This window comes from Lissotriton helveticus, chromosome 4_1 (assembly GCF_964261635.1).
Source record: "Lissotriton helveticus chromosome 4_1, aLisHel1.1, whole genome shotgun sequence".
NCBI classification, from domain to species: Eukaryota; Metazoa; Chordata; class Amphibia; order Caudata; family Salamandridae; genus Lissotriton; species Lissotriton helveticus.
Window position 1 is genome coordinate 86,700,957 of NC_136063.1, and position 14,001 is coordinate 86,714,957.

At 47.9% G+C, this 14,001-nt stretch overlaps 1 protein-coding gene across 1 annotated transcript in view; it reads right to left on the bottom strand.

Annotated features, from left to right (window-relative positions):
- Positions 1-14,001, bottom strand: part of LOC144827941 (E3 ubiquitin-protein ligase TRIM39-like) — a 218,548-nt gene that overhangs the window by 6,675 nt on the left and 197,872 nt on the right. The window contains exon 4 of the mRNA XM_078686106.1: positions 2,573-2,595. Within this exon, the coding sequence (XP_078542232.1) occupies positions 2,573-2,595 (23 nt within the window). The remainder of the gene's footprint in view (positions 1-2,572; positions 2,596-14,001) is intronic.

Below are 14,001 nucleotides of genomic sequence, written 5' to 3' on the forward strand. Positions count from 1 at the left end.
ACCCATGGAGCTTTCACCTACCGGAACTGCAGCTTCACAAGGGTTGCATGATGTTACAACACGATCTTTTAGATCGCGGTACATCACAATGCAGGTTTCACAACGCAAGTCGTTACCACGACTTGCGCTGTAGGGTGCTGGACTTAGGAATAGTTAAATTTACTATTCCAACACCAGCTTACGTACAGTAGGGAAGGTGTTGGAATAGTAAATCTACTATTCTTTAGTCTAGAGCGCCCTCCAGCGCAAGTTGGGGTAACGACTTGCGTTGTAAAAGACACGTGGTAATGGCAGCGCAGTGTTTTGACAGCGTTGTCATGGATGTTCCCCCTTCACAAGCGTCCGCCCCACCATGCTGCCGACCAGGAAAGAACCCAACCACCGCAGATGCATCCTTCTCAACACCCACTCTGCCCGCAAACACGCCGTTGAACTCTGGGACCTACTCGACTCAACCTCCCCAGCCGTCGCCTTCCTGACGGAGACCTGGCTGAACTGCCTCGGAACTCAACATAGCCATAGCTGTCCCGGAAAGCTACAAAATCACCCGCAGGGACCGCACAAACGGAGCAGGAGGAGGAATCACCATTGTCCACAGGAACACTCTCAGAGTCTCGACAAACACCGACGACTCCCTCAGCACTGCCGAACACCTGCACTTCCAGATCCACACCGACCTCAACACCACCCTCAGAGGAACCCTCATCTACCGACCCCCCGGATCCCAACCACAGTTCAGCGATTCAATTGTCCACTTCATCAGCACACACGCCCTCGCCTCCACGGACTACATCCTCCATGTCGCCCGTCGGCACCACCTCAACATCATCTCCTACGCCGATGACACCCAGCTGATCCTCCCCCTCACCAAGGACCCCCACACAGCCAAAACCAACCTTCACGAAGGAAAGAAGGTCGTCGCTGAATGGATGAGGAATAGTCGACTGAAGCTGAACTCGGACAAGACGGAGGTCCTCATCCTCTGACCCACCCCTTCGGCCTGGGAGGACTCCTGGTGGCCGACTGCACTGGGACCTGCCCCAACACCCACCGACCACGCACGCAACCTAGGGGTCATCCTCGACTCCACCCTCTCCTTGACTAAACAGTTCAACGTTGTCTCCTCCTCCTACTTCAACACCCTCTGCATGCTCCGCAGGATCTACAAGTGGATCCTCACTGAAACGAGAAGAATGGTCACCCAGGCCCTCGTCAGCAGCAGATTGGACTACGGAATCGCCCTCTACGCAGGAGCCTCACCTTAACTCCTGAGACGGCTCCAATGCATCCAGAACACCTCTGCACGCCTGATCCTTGACATCCCTCGCCGCAGTCACATCACACCCCAACTGAGAGACCCACACTGGCTCCCGGTCAACAAGAGGATACCCTTCAAGCTGCTCACCCACGCACATAAGGCACTCCACAACACCGGACAAACATTTCAACAGACGACTCAGCTTCTACACCCCCACCCGCCAGCTCCACTCTGCTGACGTCGCCCTCGCCACAGTCCCCCGCTCCCAAAGAGCGACCTCCGGCGGCAGATCGTTCTACCACCTCGCCGCCAAGACCTGGAACATCCTCCCCATCCACCTACGGCAGACACAAAACCTGTTGACCTTCAGAAAACTCCTCAAGACCTGGCTTTTCGAGCAGTAAAGCATTCACCACCCCAGCACCTTGAGACCCCCACGGGTGAGTAGTGCGCTTTACAAATGACATGATTGATTGATTGATTGATTGATTGAAATATTAAGCCTGGATATCAAATGTATTATAATATTGTAACTCAGCAATCACATCACTTTGCCTCAGTTTGAATAACTGTAGTACGCGTCTCTCTACTACACCCTACATTATCTCGGAATTAGTGCTTTCATTTAGCTGCTAATTGCCCAGAAAAACTTTGCTAGTTGTGCCCACTCATTTCTATTGGTAACTTAACTCTGGGTACTGGGGCCACTTGCAGTCAGATAGGCACAAGCAATACGTTATGTATGTCTTTAAACTAGGACATAAAACTAGGGATGTAGCCTTCTTGGCCCTAAACAGACTCCTTACTAAAGGATGAGGCATGTTTAGGAGAAGATGTGGGTTTTAGACATTTTCAATGTTGTTTCAAAGCATTAGAGGGAAATTTGAGGACTGGCAGTGGAGTTGGAAAGTATTGAATGAGGTTTGGAGTTCTCTGTGATTGTGGAAACCTTGAGGCAGTTTCTGTGGACAAAGGGGATTTTCCTGGACACAAGAGAGTTTCCCTGGAGCGAGGGGGTATTTTCATAAGACTAGAAGTCTGTGGAGTCTCAAAGTAATTTTTTGAAAACTCAGTTATTGTTTCTTAGAATGAAAATGAGTTTTTAAAGACTGTGGATGTTTTGAGAACAAGCCAGAGGGCCGCAACACTGTTTGTAAGGTAGGAGAGTAGCTACGAGGTGATCTACTTATGATAATTGTCTGAGGTGGTATTGCTCTCGCATCAGAGTGGATTTCTGTGAGCTCAGTACTGACATTTCCACCCTGCAGCCAGACCTGCTCCTTATACACTGAGAGGACAATAAATCAACCTTACCTCTTCAGGGTGCTTCTAACATCCTGCAAAACAAAAAAAGGACATCAGTTTCCATAACCAATTTTAAATTCTCGCAGACATTTAGGCATTAGTTGTGCAATTCAGGTTAATGCAACGATCTCATCTAAGGAGACACAAGGGTGCCGACCTCACTCTTCAAAACATACAGTTTGTGATATTCTGAATAGGGTCACATGACACAGCACAGTTTGTGATATCCCAAATGGACCCTCAAGACAGCAGAACTTTTAAATTCTGAGTGAGGGCAGATGGAGTAGAGTCTGATATATTCTGAATGCGTCATGCATTATAGTCTAGAGTTCCTGAGATCAGGCGGCATACCTGCTAAAACCCTTGCATCACTAGAAATAATTGGTGAAATACCAGAGAAATAACTAGTATACCACACCAAAATACTTCTAACGCTCTTATAAGGAATTAAATGTACATCTGTAAATAAACAAGGATTCTGGATAAATGACAGGATTAGACCCTAAAGCCTCTTGTTTCGGTTAGAAAACCTCTATCCATACAAGCTGGAAAACTAGAACTGGGTATAACCCGTACTCAGGGAAAAAAACTTCTGTCTCCTATACCAGGGTGTTTTTGTTGGAAACAGGAGGCTCTTAATACTCTGGGAGAATTGGTGACACTTGAACTGAAAGCCTCAGGCATTAAATTATGTTCAATGTAAAAAATTAGACTTTGCTCTGAATTGTTTCAGTTTGAAGAACGAATTATGAAATGACGTAATACAGGTTAGGAAATCTTAAGGGGAGGGCTTGGCATAAGCTTGCAAAATACTCTGGGGGGCATGTCTTTGACTTTTCTACCAGTCCTGATCCTGCTGAAAAGGAAGCCGGGGAGCGCAACGGTGAAGATCGCGTGGGCACGGGACCCAAACTCCAGTCCCAGCAGTACCGGCATAAGTCGGATAGCGCCATCACGCTTCCCATGAAGGAGTGCCCAGGGGCCCAGGACCCCATCTACAGGCCCGAAAGGAAGGAGGAAGACAGGGAGAGTGCCACAACACTCCCCTGCGGCTGCAGGGAGGCGTGGGAGGGCTGTTGAACTCCCCCGAGGTCCAGCCGGACCAGCGCTGGCCTCAGTGTCTGCCCGCAGGAGCGGGCACACCAGAACAGAGGTGCCAGCTCCCACGGCAGCATGCAAAGGTGCTGGCCAGTCGGGGAGCTAGCGGGAGCCACTGGGGGTGGGCTCCCCGAGCGGCTCTCCAACGATGATGAAATGCGGGTGCCCAGATAGGACCTGGCCCCCGAGAGGCACAAAGGAGCGGCAAGGGCAGCCCGGGATGGGCTCCCCGAGCTGCCATCAACTCACCTACTATAAGGGGTCCGGGTGGGACCGGGCCCCCAACAGGACCGGGCAGCAGCGTGAGGCTGCCGAGGATTGGAGTGCGGCTCTCCCATAGCAGCGGGGGGGGCCACTACTATTTATTTCTTTATTTATAAAGTTTTATATAGCACGTACGTGACCCACGAGAGTATCAGAGCGCTTTACAATAAAAGAACATCAGTGGTTGAGGTGGTACACACACATTCAAATGAGTCAATTTGTACAATAGAAATATAAAATATATGCATAATAAACATAGAGGACCATGATTCTACAGGACGTTGTACAATAGACAGTTAATGAACGTTAGGTGATTGTGCTAGCAAACATACATATTATAACTCCAAATGATTCAAAGTAGATATAAAATGTGGATCTATGACAGAATTTCGACAGACAGAATTTCGACCTACACAAATATCGGCGTAATTATATCGATAGCAAAAATATCGACGCCCTATGTACAACATGGTAAGTACCAAAATATCGAAAAAATAATATCGATGTTAAAAATATCGTTGTTAAATATATCGATTTAAATTTTTTTTTGAAATAACATAAAAAAAACTGTAAATAATACTTATTAATTACTTAAACATATTTAAATATATGTAATAATGGTTAAAAATAATAATAATACATATTTAATAAACAAATAAAATGATAAATCATATATAATATATAATTACTTAACAATAATTACTATTCCCACTCCAGTAGGTGCAACAGTAGGGAAAACTGACCCTGAACCCTAAAAATACCCCTTTACCCAAAAACCTAAAACTGACCCTGAACCCTAAAAATACCCCTTTACCCATAAACTGAAAACTGACCCTGAACCCTAAAAATACCCCTTTACCAAAGAACTGAAAACTGACCCTGAACCCTAAAAATACCCCTTTACCAAACAACTGAAAACTGACCCTGAACCCAAAAAATACCCCTTTACCCAAAAACTGAAAACTGACCCTGAACCCTAAAAATACCCCTTTACCCAAAAACTGAAAACTGACCCTGAACCCTAAAAATACCCCTTTACCCAAAAACTGAAAACTGACCCTAAAAATACCCCTTTACCCAAAAACTGAAAACTGACCCTGAACCCTAAAAATACCCCTTTACCAAAGAACTGAAAACTGACCATGAACCCTAAAAATACCCCTTTACCCAAAAACTGAAAACTGACCCTGAACCCTAAAAATACCCCTTTACCCAAAAACTGAAAACTGACCCTGAACCCTAAAAATACCCCTTTACCCAAAAACTGAAAACTGACCCTGAACCCTAAAAATACCCCTTTACCCAAAAACTGAAAACTGACCCTGAACCCTAAGAATACCCCTTTACCCAAAAACTGAAAACTGACCCTGAACTCTAAAAATACCCCTTTACCCAAAAACTGAAAACTGACCCTGAACTCTAAAAATACCCCTTTACCCAAAAACTGAAAACTGACCCTGAACCCTAAAAATACCCCTTTACCCAAAAACTGAAAACTGACCCTGAACCCTAAAAATACCCCTTTACCCAAAATTAATTAATATTACAATTAAATTACTTCCCACCCTATTCCCCTATAAACCCACAACCCGCTCCAGTAGTAAAACATATAATTTAGTTAAAAATATACATAAATTATCAATTAATTATTCTATTAATCAATTAAAATAAATCATTGCTAATTAATATTTCATGGCAAAATAAAGAAATCATTAAAAATAATTTTTTTCATTAGAAATACATTGCTTCCCACCCTATTCCCCTATAAACCCACAACCCGCTCCAGTAGTAAAACATATAATTTAGTTAAAAATATACATAAATTATCAATTAATTAATCAATTAATCAATTAAAATTCATTGCCAATTAATATTTAATTGCAAAATAAATTAATCATTGAAAAATAATTATTTAATTACAAATAAATTACTTCCCACCCTATTCCCCTATAAACCCACAACCCGCTCTGGTAGTAAAACATATTATTTACTTTTATATATTTTTAAATTATAAAACCATATTAAACACATGTTATAACAATTAATTTAAATACTTAACTAATATTTCTAACACATATTAGTAAATCGAAATTACTTACATCGATATACATGCTATCGATATAAGTAATTTCGATATTACTTACCTTAGGTTCGATATTCTGGCCATCGATATTCTGGACATCGATATTCTGTCCCATCGATATTAGCAACTCGATATAAGTGTAGGTCGAAATAAAAAACTCGATATTTTGACTGTTTACCATAAAATGTGTAGATGACCAGGAGGACGCAACTTGTATTTGGGGAGACCACAGAGGGTGGTGCTTCCATAGTCTAATCTTGGTAGCACTAGGGCTTGTAATGCAATTTTTAGATCTGCCTGAGGGAGGAATGGTTTTAGTTTCCTTAAAATACTCATCTTGTGATTAGCTCCCTTGGTGGCAATAGAGATGTGCGACTGCATATTCAAATGTTTGTCTATGGAGATTCCTAGGGATGTTGCTGAGTCAATGATGAGGGGGACACAGTCAAAACAAGTTAGGTGTTTTAACCTGAGGTCTAGCTTTGGTGTGTGGCTCGGTGGCGAGATGAGAATGAATTCCATTTTTTTGGTATTCAGCATCAGGTGGTTGTTAGTGAGCCAACGCTGCGTGCTCAGTAGAGTAGTGTTGAGGGAAATAAAGTCATCTGGCGAGGTGATTCTCAGATACAACTGGGTGTCGTCAGCGTACAGGTGATATAGAATGTTCGTTGATATCAGAGCGTTGCCAAAGGCTCCATTAGGAGGTTGAAAAGAATGGGTGAAAGGGCAGATACCTGAGGCACACCAAGTGTGATCATGGAGGGTTGTGAGAGTGAATTCTTCATCTTGATTCTTTGATATCTGTTATTCAGGAAGGAGGAGAATCATTGCAGCACTGTGCCCGAGAGGCTCATCCTACTTTCCAATAGGGACAGAAGGTTGTCATGCTTGACCGTATCAAAGGCAGAGGATAGATCAAGAAGTATCAATAGGCATGATTTATTGCAAGAGGTGCAATTGCATGAGACGTGCATTTACTAAGGTTATTTCTATTGAGGTCACATGTGTAATATGAGGTCATAAGCAAAGAGTGGGGTTATGATGCTGGACATTCCTGCTTGGGTGTCTGGCTGTATATGCTTAATCCTATTATTTCAACTGTGATGTTTTTTTGGGGCTGTAATTGCAATGCATTATAATGATTACCAGTTATGATAAGGACTGTCATTTTAAGTCATGCTTAAAAATGCATTCTTTAAAAAAAAAATCTTTTATGGACATAATTAAAAGAAAAAGCATCAGGTGACGTACATTACTTTCGCATTAATCGAATATACATTTCCGTATTTGCAAAATGATATTTTACAGGATAACATTTAGGGATCACTGGGACTCCGATGCCACTGCCACTTCTCTAAGATGTGGAGGTGTGCAGATATCCCCTCTGTATCCATTCCAACCGCCCCAAACTTTCCCCCATTTCCCGGGGAAGCCCCTGGTGAAATACACAGACCTCTCCCTGAACATGCACCAGTCCAAATCCTCCATCCACTTCCCAATCTGGTTCACCTGGCCGGCTCCCAACAACTGAGCGAGGTTACGTTTAGCAATCATGCATGCAGGGTCTCCCACAGCTTCCCAAATGAGTTCAGGTCCGTAGGTTCCCAAACATTCAGGACACATCTTGAGGCCTCCAGCGCCAACTCCACCCACTTAACCTCTTGGATCTTATCGTGGATTTTGACCCAATAGTCCTGTATTTCAGGGCAATGCCACAATATATGCAGAAATGTTCCGATCTCCCCGCACTCTCTCCGACACTCCCCGCTATCCGCCAGACCCATCCGCACTAACCGAGGTCCCGTGGTGTAGGATCTGTGGAGGATCTTCAATTTGACCAGCCTAAGTCTCATTTGGACGGCAACTACTTTGGGGAGGAGACTGCCTCCCTCCAGTCCTCATCACCCAATACTAGGCCATCTGTGCCCCACTGCTCCCTGATAGCCGCCAATGGATCCCCCATGTGATTGATTCATTTTTTATATATCAATGAAATGTTTTTTTCTGGGAGGTGGCCATCTAGTACCCGGTCCTCCAAAGGGGAGGCCTCCGGGGATGTGGTGCCCCTGGGAATATTTGCAAGTAGGGCATGTCTGACCTGAAGGTATCGGTAACGCTCACTCTCCTGCAGATAATATTTTTCCTGTAGAGCTTCAAATGTAAGGATCTTATCTTTCCCCCAAACGTCCTTAATCTGTGAGATCCCTATGAGGTCCCATTTATCAAAGCCCTTCGTTTTCCACATGCTACCAAATCTCTCCGAATTCCACAACGGGTTCGCCAGCGTTAGCCTCCCGCCCCACTTAAGGTTTCGGGTAACAGCATGCCACACTTGTGCCGCATGCACCGGTGGCCCGACAAGGGAAAACCGGCCATTCCTAGCATATAAAGCTCTTGTAATATCTCCCCCCGGTATCTGACCGCGATCCATCGCATATCCGGGGTCTGATGGAGACCCATAGACAGCGTGATTAATCGCCGCTAGTTGAGAGGCCAGTAGTATTTCCGGAGGTCTGGCAAACCAATCCCCCAGTCATACCAGGGAAGAGTAAGCTTGGAAAAAGCAATACGGGGCCTGCCCTCACAGAGAAACTGTCTTTGGAGGGACTCTATTTCCTTGAAATATGAGGAGGGTACCGGATCCATCGAATTCTGAAGCGCATATAGGAAGCGGGGAAGGGCCATCATCTTAAACAGCACAGCTCTACCGAGAAGGGAGAGCGGCAACGATCACCATCTCGCCACATCTCTGCGGAACCTGGCCATTGGGGGCCGCAGGTTGTTATCATATCTCAACTTTGGGTCCATGGTCACGTATAAGCCCAGGTATCGAAATCCCACTGCCTCAACTTGCAGTGTGAATGAACCCTGAATGACTGGGGGATCTCCGCTGAGGACGAAAAACAATGACTTCGCCCAATTAACGGCGAATCCAGAGTACTTACCGAATATTGTCAGGATGTCCAGAAAATTGATCAAAGAATCCCTGGGGGTAGAGAGATAAAGCAGAATGTCATCTGCGTATAGCGAGAGCTTATCTTCCCACTGGGGCGTCCAACGCAGCCCTCCAATCGATCGGTCCCAACGGACCCACGCCTCCAGCGGCTCGAGTGCCAGTGCAAATAATAGTGGGGACAGCAGGCACCCCTGTCGTTTGCCGCTGTCCAGAGCAAAGTCAGCGGATTTGTGGTTATTCACCACTACCCTGGCAAGGGGACCCGTATATAAGAGACCCATCCTATGAACTCGTGGCCAATATCCATCTTTCCCAAGACAGCGAATAAATGGGGCCAGTCGACTCTATCAAAGGCCATGGAGGCATCTAACGACAACAGGGCCACCAATTTGTGAATCTTTGATGCGCCTCCCAAAATCCCATGCAGCCTCCGTAGGTTTAGAGCCAAATTTCGGTGCGGCATAAAGCCCGACTGATCCGGGTGGATCCGAGTGGTAATGACCTTGGCTAGCATGGTCGCCAGCAGTTTTGCCAGCACCTTAGGTACAGCGTTTAGTAGCAAGATTGGCCGGTAAGAAGTGCATAGTGTCCTGGGCTTACCTTCTTTGTGAATGGCAATAATATTTGCCACTTGTTGGTTGTACGGGAGTTGGCCCTTCCCCTTGCTCTCCATAAACATGGCACGGAGAAACGGTGCTAATTTATTCGTGTTGAGTTTATACAGCTCTATGGGGGTTCCGTTAGGGCCAGAGGCCCTCCCGGAATGGACTCTCCTAATGGCCGGCGCCACTTCGTCATTCGTGAGGAAGGAGCCAAGGTACTTCCCGTCCTCTTCCGACAGCGCGGGCATTGGGATGTTGTGTACCATAGCCGCATTTCCGGCCTCCGTATAGTTGCTTGCAGACGTATACACCGATCTATAATAAGCAGTGAACTCTTCTACTATCACCTGCGGATCCGTCACCCTGCCTGACTCTCCTGTCTGCAACTCTGGCACCAACCTCGACGCCCACTCCCCTTTCTCCAACCACGCAATCAGTTTCCCTGCTTTGTCGCCGTGTTCATATATCCTACTCTGGGTGTTCGCGTGCTGCACTTTGGAACTGTCTCTAGCCAGGCTCTTATATTCATCTTGGAGGAGTCGCAAACAGTGCATTCCCTCGGGGGTAGCATCTCTTGACACCTCCCCCTCCACAGTTATCAATTCTGCATCCATCCTGTCCACCTCTGCCCTTCCTCCCCCTCCCCAAAACCAGTGATAAGACCTCCCCTCTAATGACTATCTTGTATGCCTCCCACAGAGACTGTGCCGACTCGACTGTTCCCACATTTTCTTGGAAATACCTTTACGTGACTTGTACCACCTCCTTTTTGGTGTCAGGATCCCTCAGGTGCCATGCATTAATGGGGGCAGTCCTCCCCGCATCTCTCTGCTCCACCTCCACCCTGAGCCAGACTGGAGAGTGATCTGAAAACCCCCTGCCCATATTGCGCACCTCACGGAGCCATGCTGCCTGCGACGCTGGTACTAGGACATAGTCTATTCTCGATAAGGAGTGGTGAGCAGCAGAGGCGTGTGTGTAGTGCACTCCGTCTGGGTTCCTCAGTCTCCACCCATCTGTAAGCCCAGTTGTTGCTACGAAGTCTGGCAACCACCTCTGAGATGGCGTCAGAGTTCAAGCTGGGTGCCTATCCACTTCACCATCCATCACAGCATTAAAATCTCCACCCACAATCAGTATCCCCAAAGGCAAAGTTAAGAAAATTGCGCAAAGATCTCGGAAGGTGTCCGTCTGAAGACCCGGCAGAACATATACTGACAAAAAAGTGACAATTCTCCCCTCCCACAGCCCAGAGATGCCAATGAATCTACCTCGATTGTCAGCCCATGTGGCCTGGATAGTCAGTAGAAAGGAGTTTCTCATTAGGATGCCCGCCTCCTAGATCCTGTGGTGAATCCAGCATGCGCCACCAATTTATAACCTCCCTTGTGTGGTGCCATACAGCGATTACCAACCAGATGCGTCTCTTGTAGCAACACCAAATCCGGGGAGTGTCTCCTGATCAACTGACTCACCATTCCCCTTTTTATCTTGTCCCCTAGGCCATTCACATTCCAACTGAGCGTGGATATCCCCAGTTCCTGTCTACCAGAAGACATTATAATGATAGATCCTGTCTAGGTCACCTGATGCTGTAACAAAAGAAAAACAAATCGCCAATAATTTTGCACCCAATCGAAGTTTAAATATGAAAAAACCCTCAACTCTCAGCCCCCCTCCCCCACCCTGCACCCCTGCATGTAGCTTATGCTCATCCCCAACTAGCAGTGTGCCTGTTGCCCCAACACTAATCTACAACTAACTAAAAGTAGAAAATAGAGGGAGGGCCTGGACAATCCCGCCAACCCCCGCTACCCCCGCTCCGCCATCACTACCCCTGTTCTGGTCAGTCAACAACAATATCTTTCTGACACGGCAAGTCAGGGGAGACATTACATGAACCCCCCCCCCCCCCCCCCCCCTTCACGGCATGTTACGGATTAAACCCAACGGTCACCAGTTAACAATAGTTTATTGTTCGTCCGCTTCGTCTCGATCTCTGCTCTGCGCCTCAGTCGCGTGTGCACTTTCCAACCAATCCGCCGCTATCTCTGCATTATCGAAGAACCAGGCCTTCCCTTTGAGTTCCACTCGGAGGAGGGTCGGAAACATCATGGCATATTTTAGCCACTTGTCTCTCAATTTCTTCTTCACCGACAAGAAGCCCTGACGCTGCTTTTGTACCTTTTGGGTAAAGTCTGGGAAGAAGGAGAGAGTTGCATTTTCATATCTCAAATGGGCCCCAGCACAAGCCGCCTGTAAGATTGCATCCCTGTCGCCAAAATTCAGGACCCTTGCGATCATAGGACGGGGGGGGTGCCCCTGGTCTGGGCCTGCCCCTCAGGACTCTGTGTGCCCGCTCCACAGTGAAAAAATTACTAAGGCCTTTAGGTTTGAGGTGATAGAGAACTATATTTTCGACAAACAAATCCAGAGTTTGGCATTCTGATTTCTCGGGCACCCCTAGAATGCGGACGTTATTACGCCTGGCCCTGCCCTCGTACTTGTCCAGCTTGCGATCTGTGGGAACTCTTGAGGCCTTGAGGTCCCTCACCTCTTGTTGCAACAGGTTCACGTCATCAATCAGGCTGGCCGTTTTGAGCTCCAGTGTCTTCACCTTCTCATTTGCCTTTGTGAGATCCGCCCATATCAGCCCCACCTCAATTGTAACAGTGTCTAGTTTATTGTCTAGGGCCTCCATCTTCTGGCCCAGGGATGCCTGCACTCTGTTGATGGCCGCCATGAGATCCTTCAATGGGGGCTTAGATGGTGGCAAATGTGACCCCTCCCCACTCCCCCCCCAGATGGGATTTTCCTCAATTCCACCGGGGACACCTTTGGTAAGGTGTAGTGATACAACCTGTTTGATTGGATATTTCTGGACCCCTTGAAAGAAGAAGCAGGCAGGGACCTATCCAAGTCAGTTTTTGTCGCCATCCTACTTCGTTGGACCATGATGCCAGACACGGCCGATCTCCACACTTGAAGTCAGAGTCTCAGAGCGTCCGCCCTCTCCTGATACTCACCGACAGGCCGCACACAATCACACCCCCTCCGGGCTTTCACTATGCCATGCCCAGCCCCTCAGTCAAGAGCGCACCCTGCCAGCTCCACAGCTCACCTAACAGAGCCAATGCTTGGCGCACCCCTCAGGAGCTCCCCTGTGTTGTGGCCTATCTTGCAAGTGTTCTCCGTAGTGTCCCCTTGTCAATCTGGAAGTCACTCCACAGCTACTCACTGCGCGCCACTTCTTTGTTGCCCCCTATTCCTCTCCGGTGCAGCGCAGCTAGAGGGCTCTCTGCAGCCAACCCTGGCACCCAACTCCAACTGCCGGCTGCTCGGGACGGCCGAATGGGGTACCCCGCAAGTCAGTCCAGGCTGTTCTCTCTTTGTTGCCACCCATGCACCATCCGTCACTTGCGGGCCTCCTAGAGGTGGGGAAGCCTCCACTGCTCCCCCGGCACCGCCACCGCTGGGATCCCCGAGGCCGGGCCATCGTGGTGTTCTGTGCCCGACCTCCTCCTGCCCACTGTCACCTCTTCCCCGTAGACAACAGGCTCTCAAATTGCCTCGGGTGCGCTTTCATGCAATTTTCAGGCAGACCGATGTTGGCCAGTCCGCGTCCCCGTTTTGCGACTCTCTGGTCGACTGTGGTTGTGCACGGCCCTCAAGCTGAGCAGTCGTGTCTCATAGCTCCCATGCCCCCACGACTTAGCTCCGCTAATTGGTGATATCAGGCTCACCAATTGCCCCGGGGTGTTTTCACACTTTTCAGGCCAGGCCGGTACCGGCCGGTCTGCGGCCCCGCTGTTTACTCACTCCGGGCGGTCTCACCTTCACGGGAGGCCCTGGCTTTCACGCCGGACAAGGCCCCAATCTTCCGGCCGTGTTTCTCCGTCTCCAGACCACGGAGATGGCTCGGAGCGTCACCGAAGGGCGTCGCTTCTGTTCCAAAGTTCGGGAGTGGGGCTCGGGCCCAGGATCTATAGCAGGATGCGGCAGCAGGGAAGGGAGGTCGGCGGAGCCGATTCCCTACGCAGCCATCTTGGTCGCCGGCTTGGCTCCTCCCTTAAACATGTATTCTTGCTGCTGTGTTTGGTGAAGAACAACCCAGACTGTTTGCCCCTACGATGTAGAGGTGTATACCAGTCGCGGCTGGTGACATTTGAAATAGGCGGGGCGTAAAATTGGCGGTGGAGAAAAGTCCATACAGGAACAGCTCAAAGGGCCTACTCGCAGTCAGAGTGTTCCGATTTTATAATGAAAATTATGCTCCATTAGTCATCACTGAACCTTTCCAACGTGGCTGCGAGCCTTCCAGGAGTGTTCAATTGCTAGGAACTGTAATCCCTGATCTCAGCACACCTTACTGCACCAGCGTGAAGGAGGCCCTCTGGAGCCGCGTTACACCAAACAGCGATAATCCCTTGTTGTG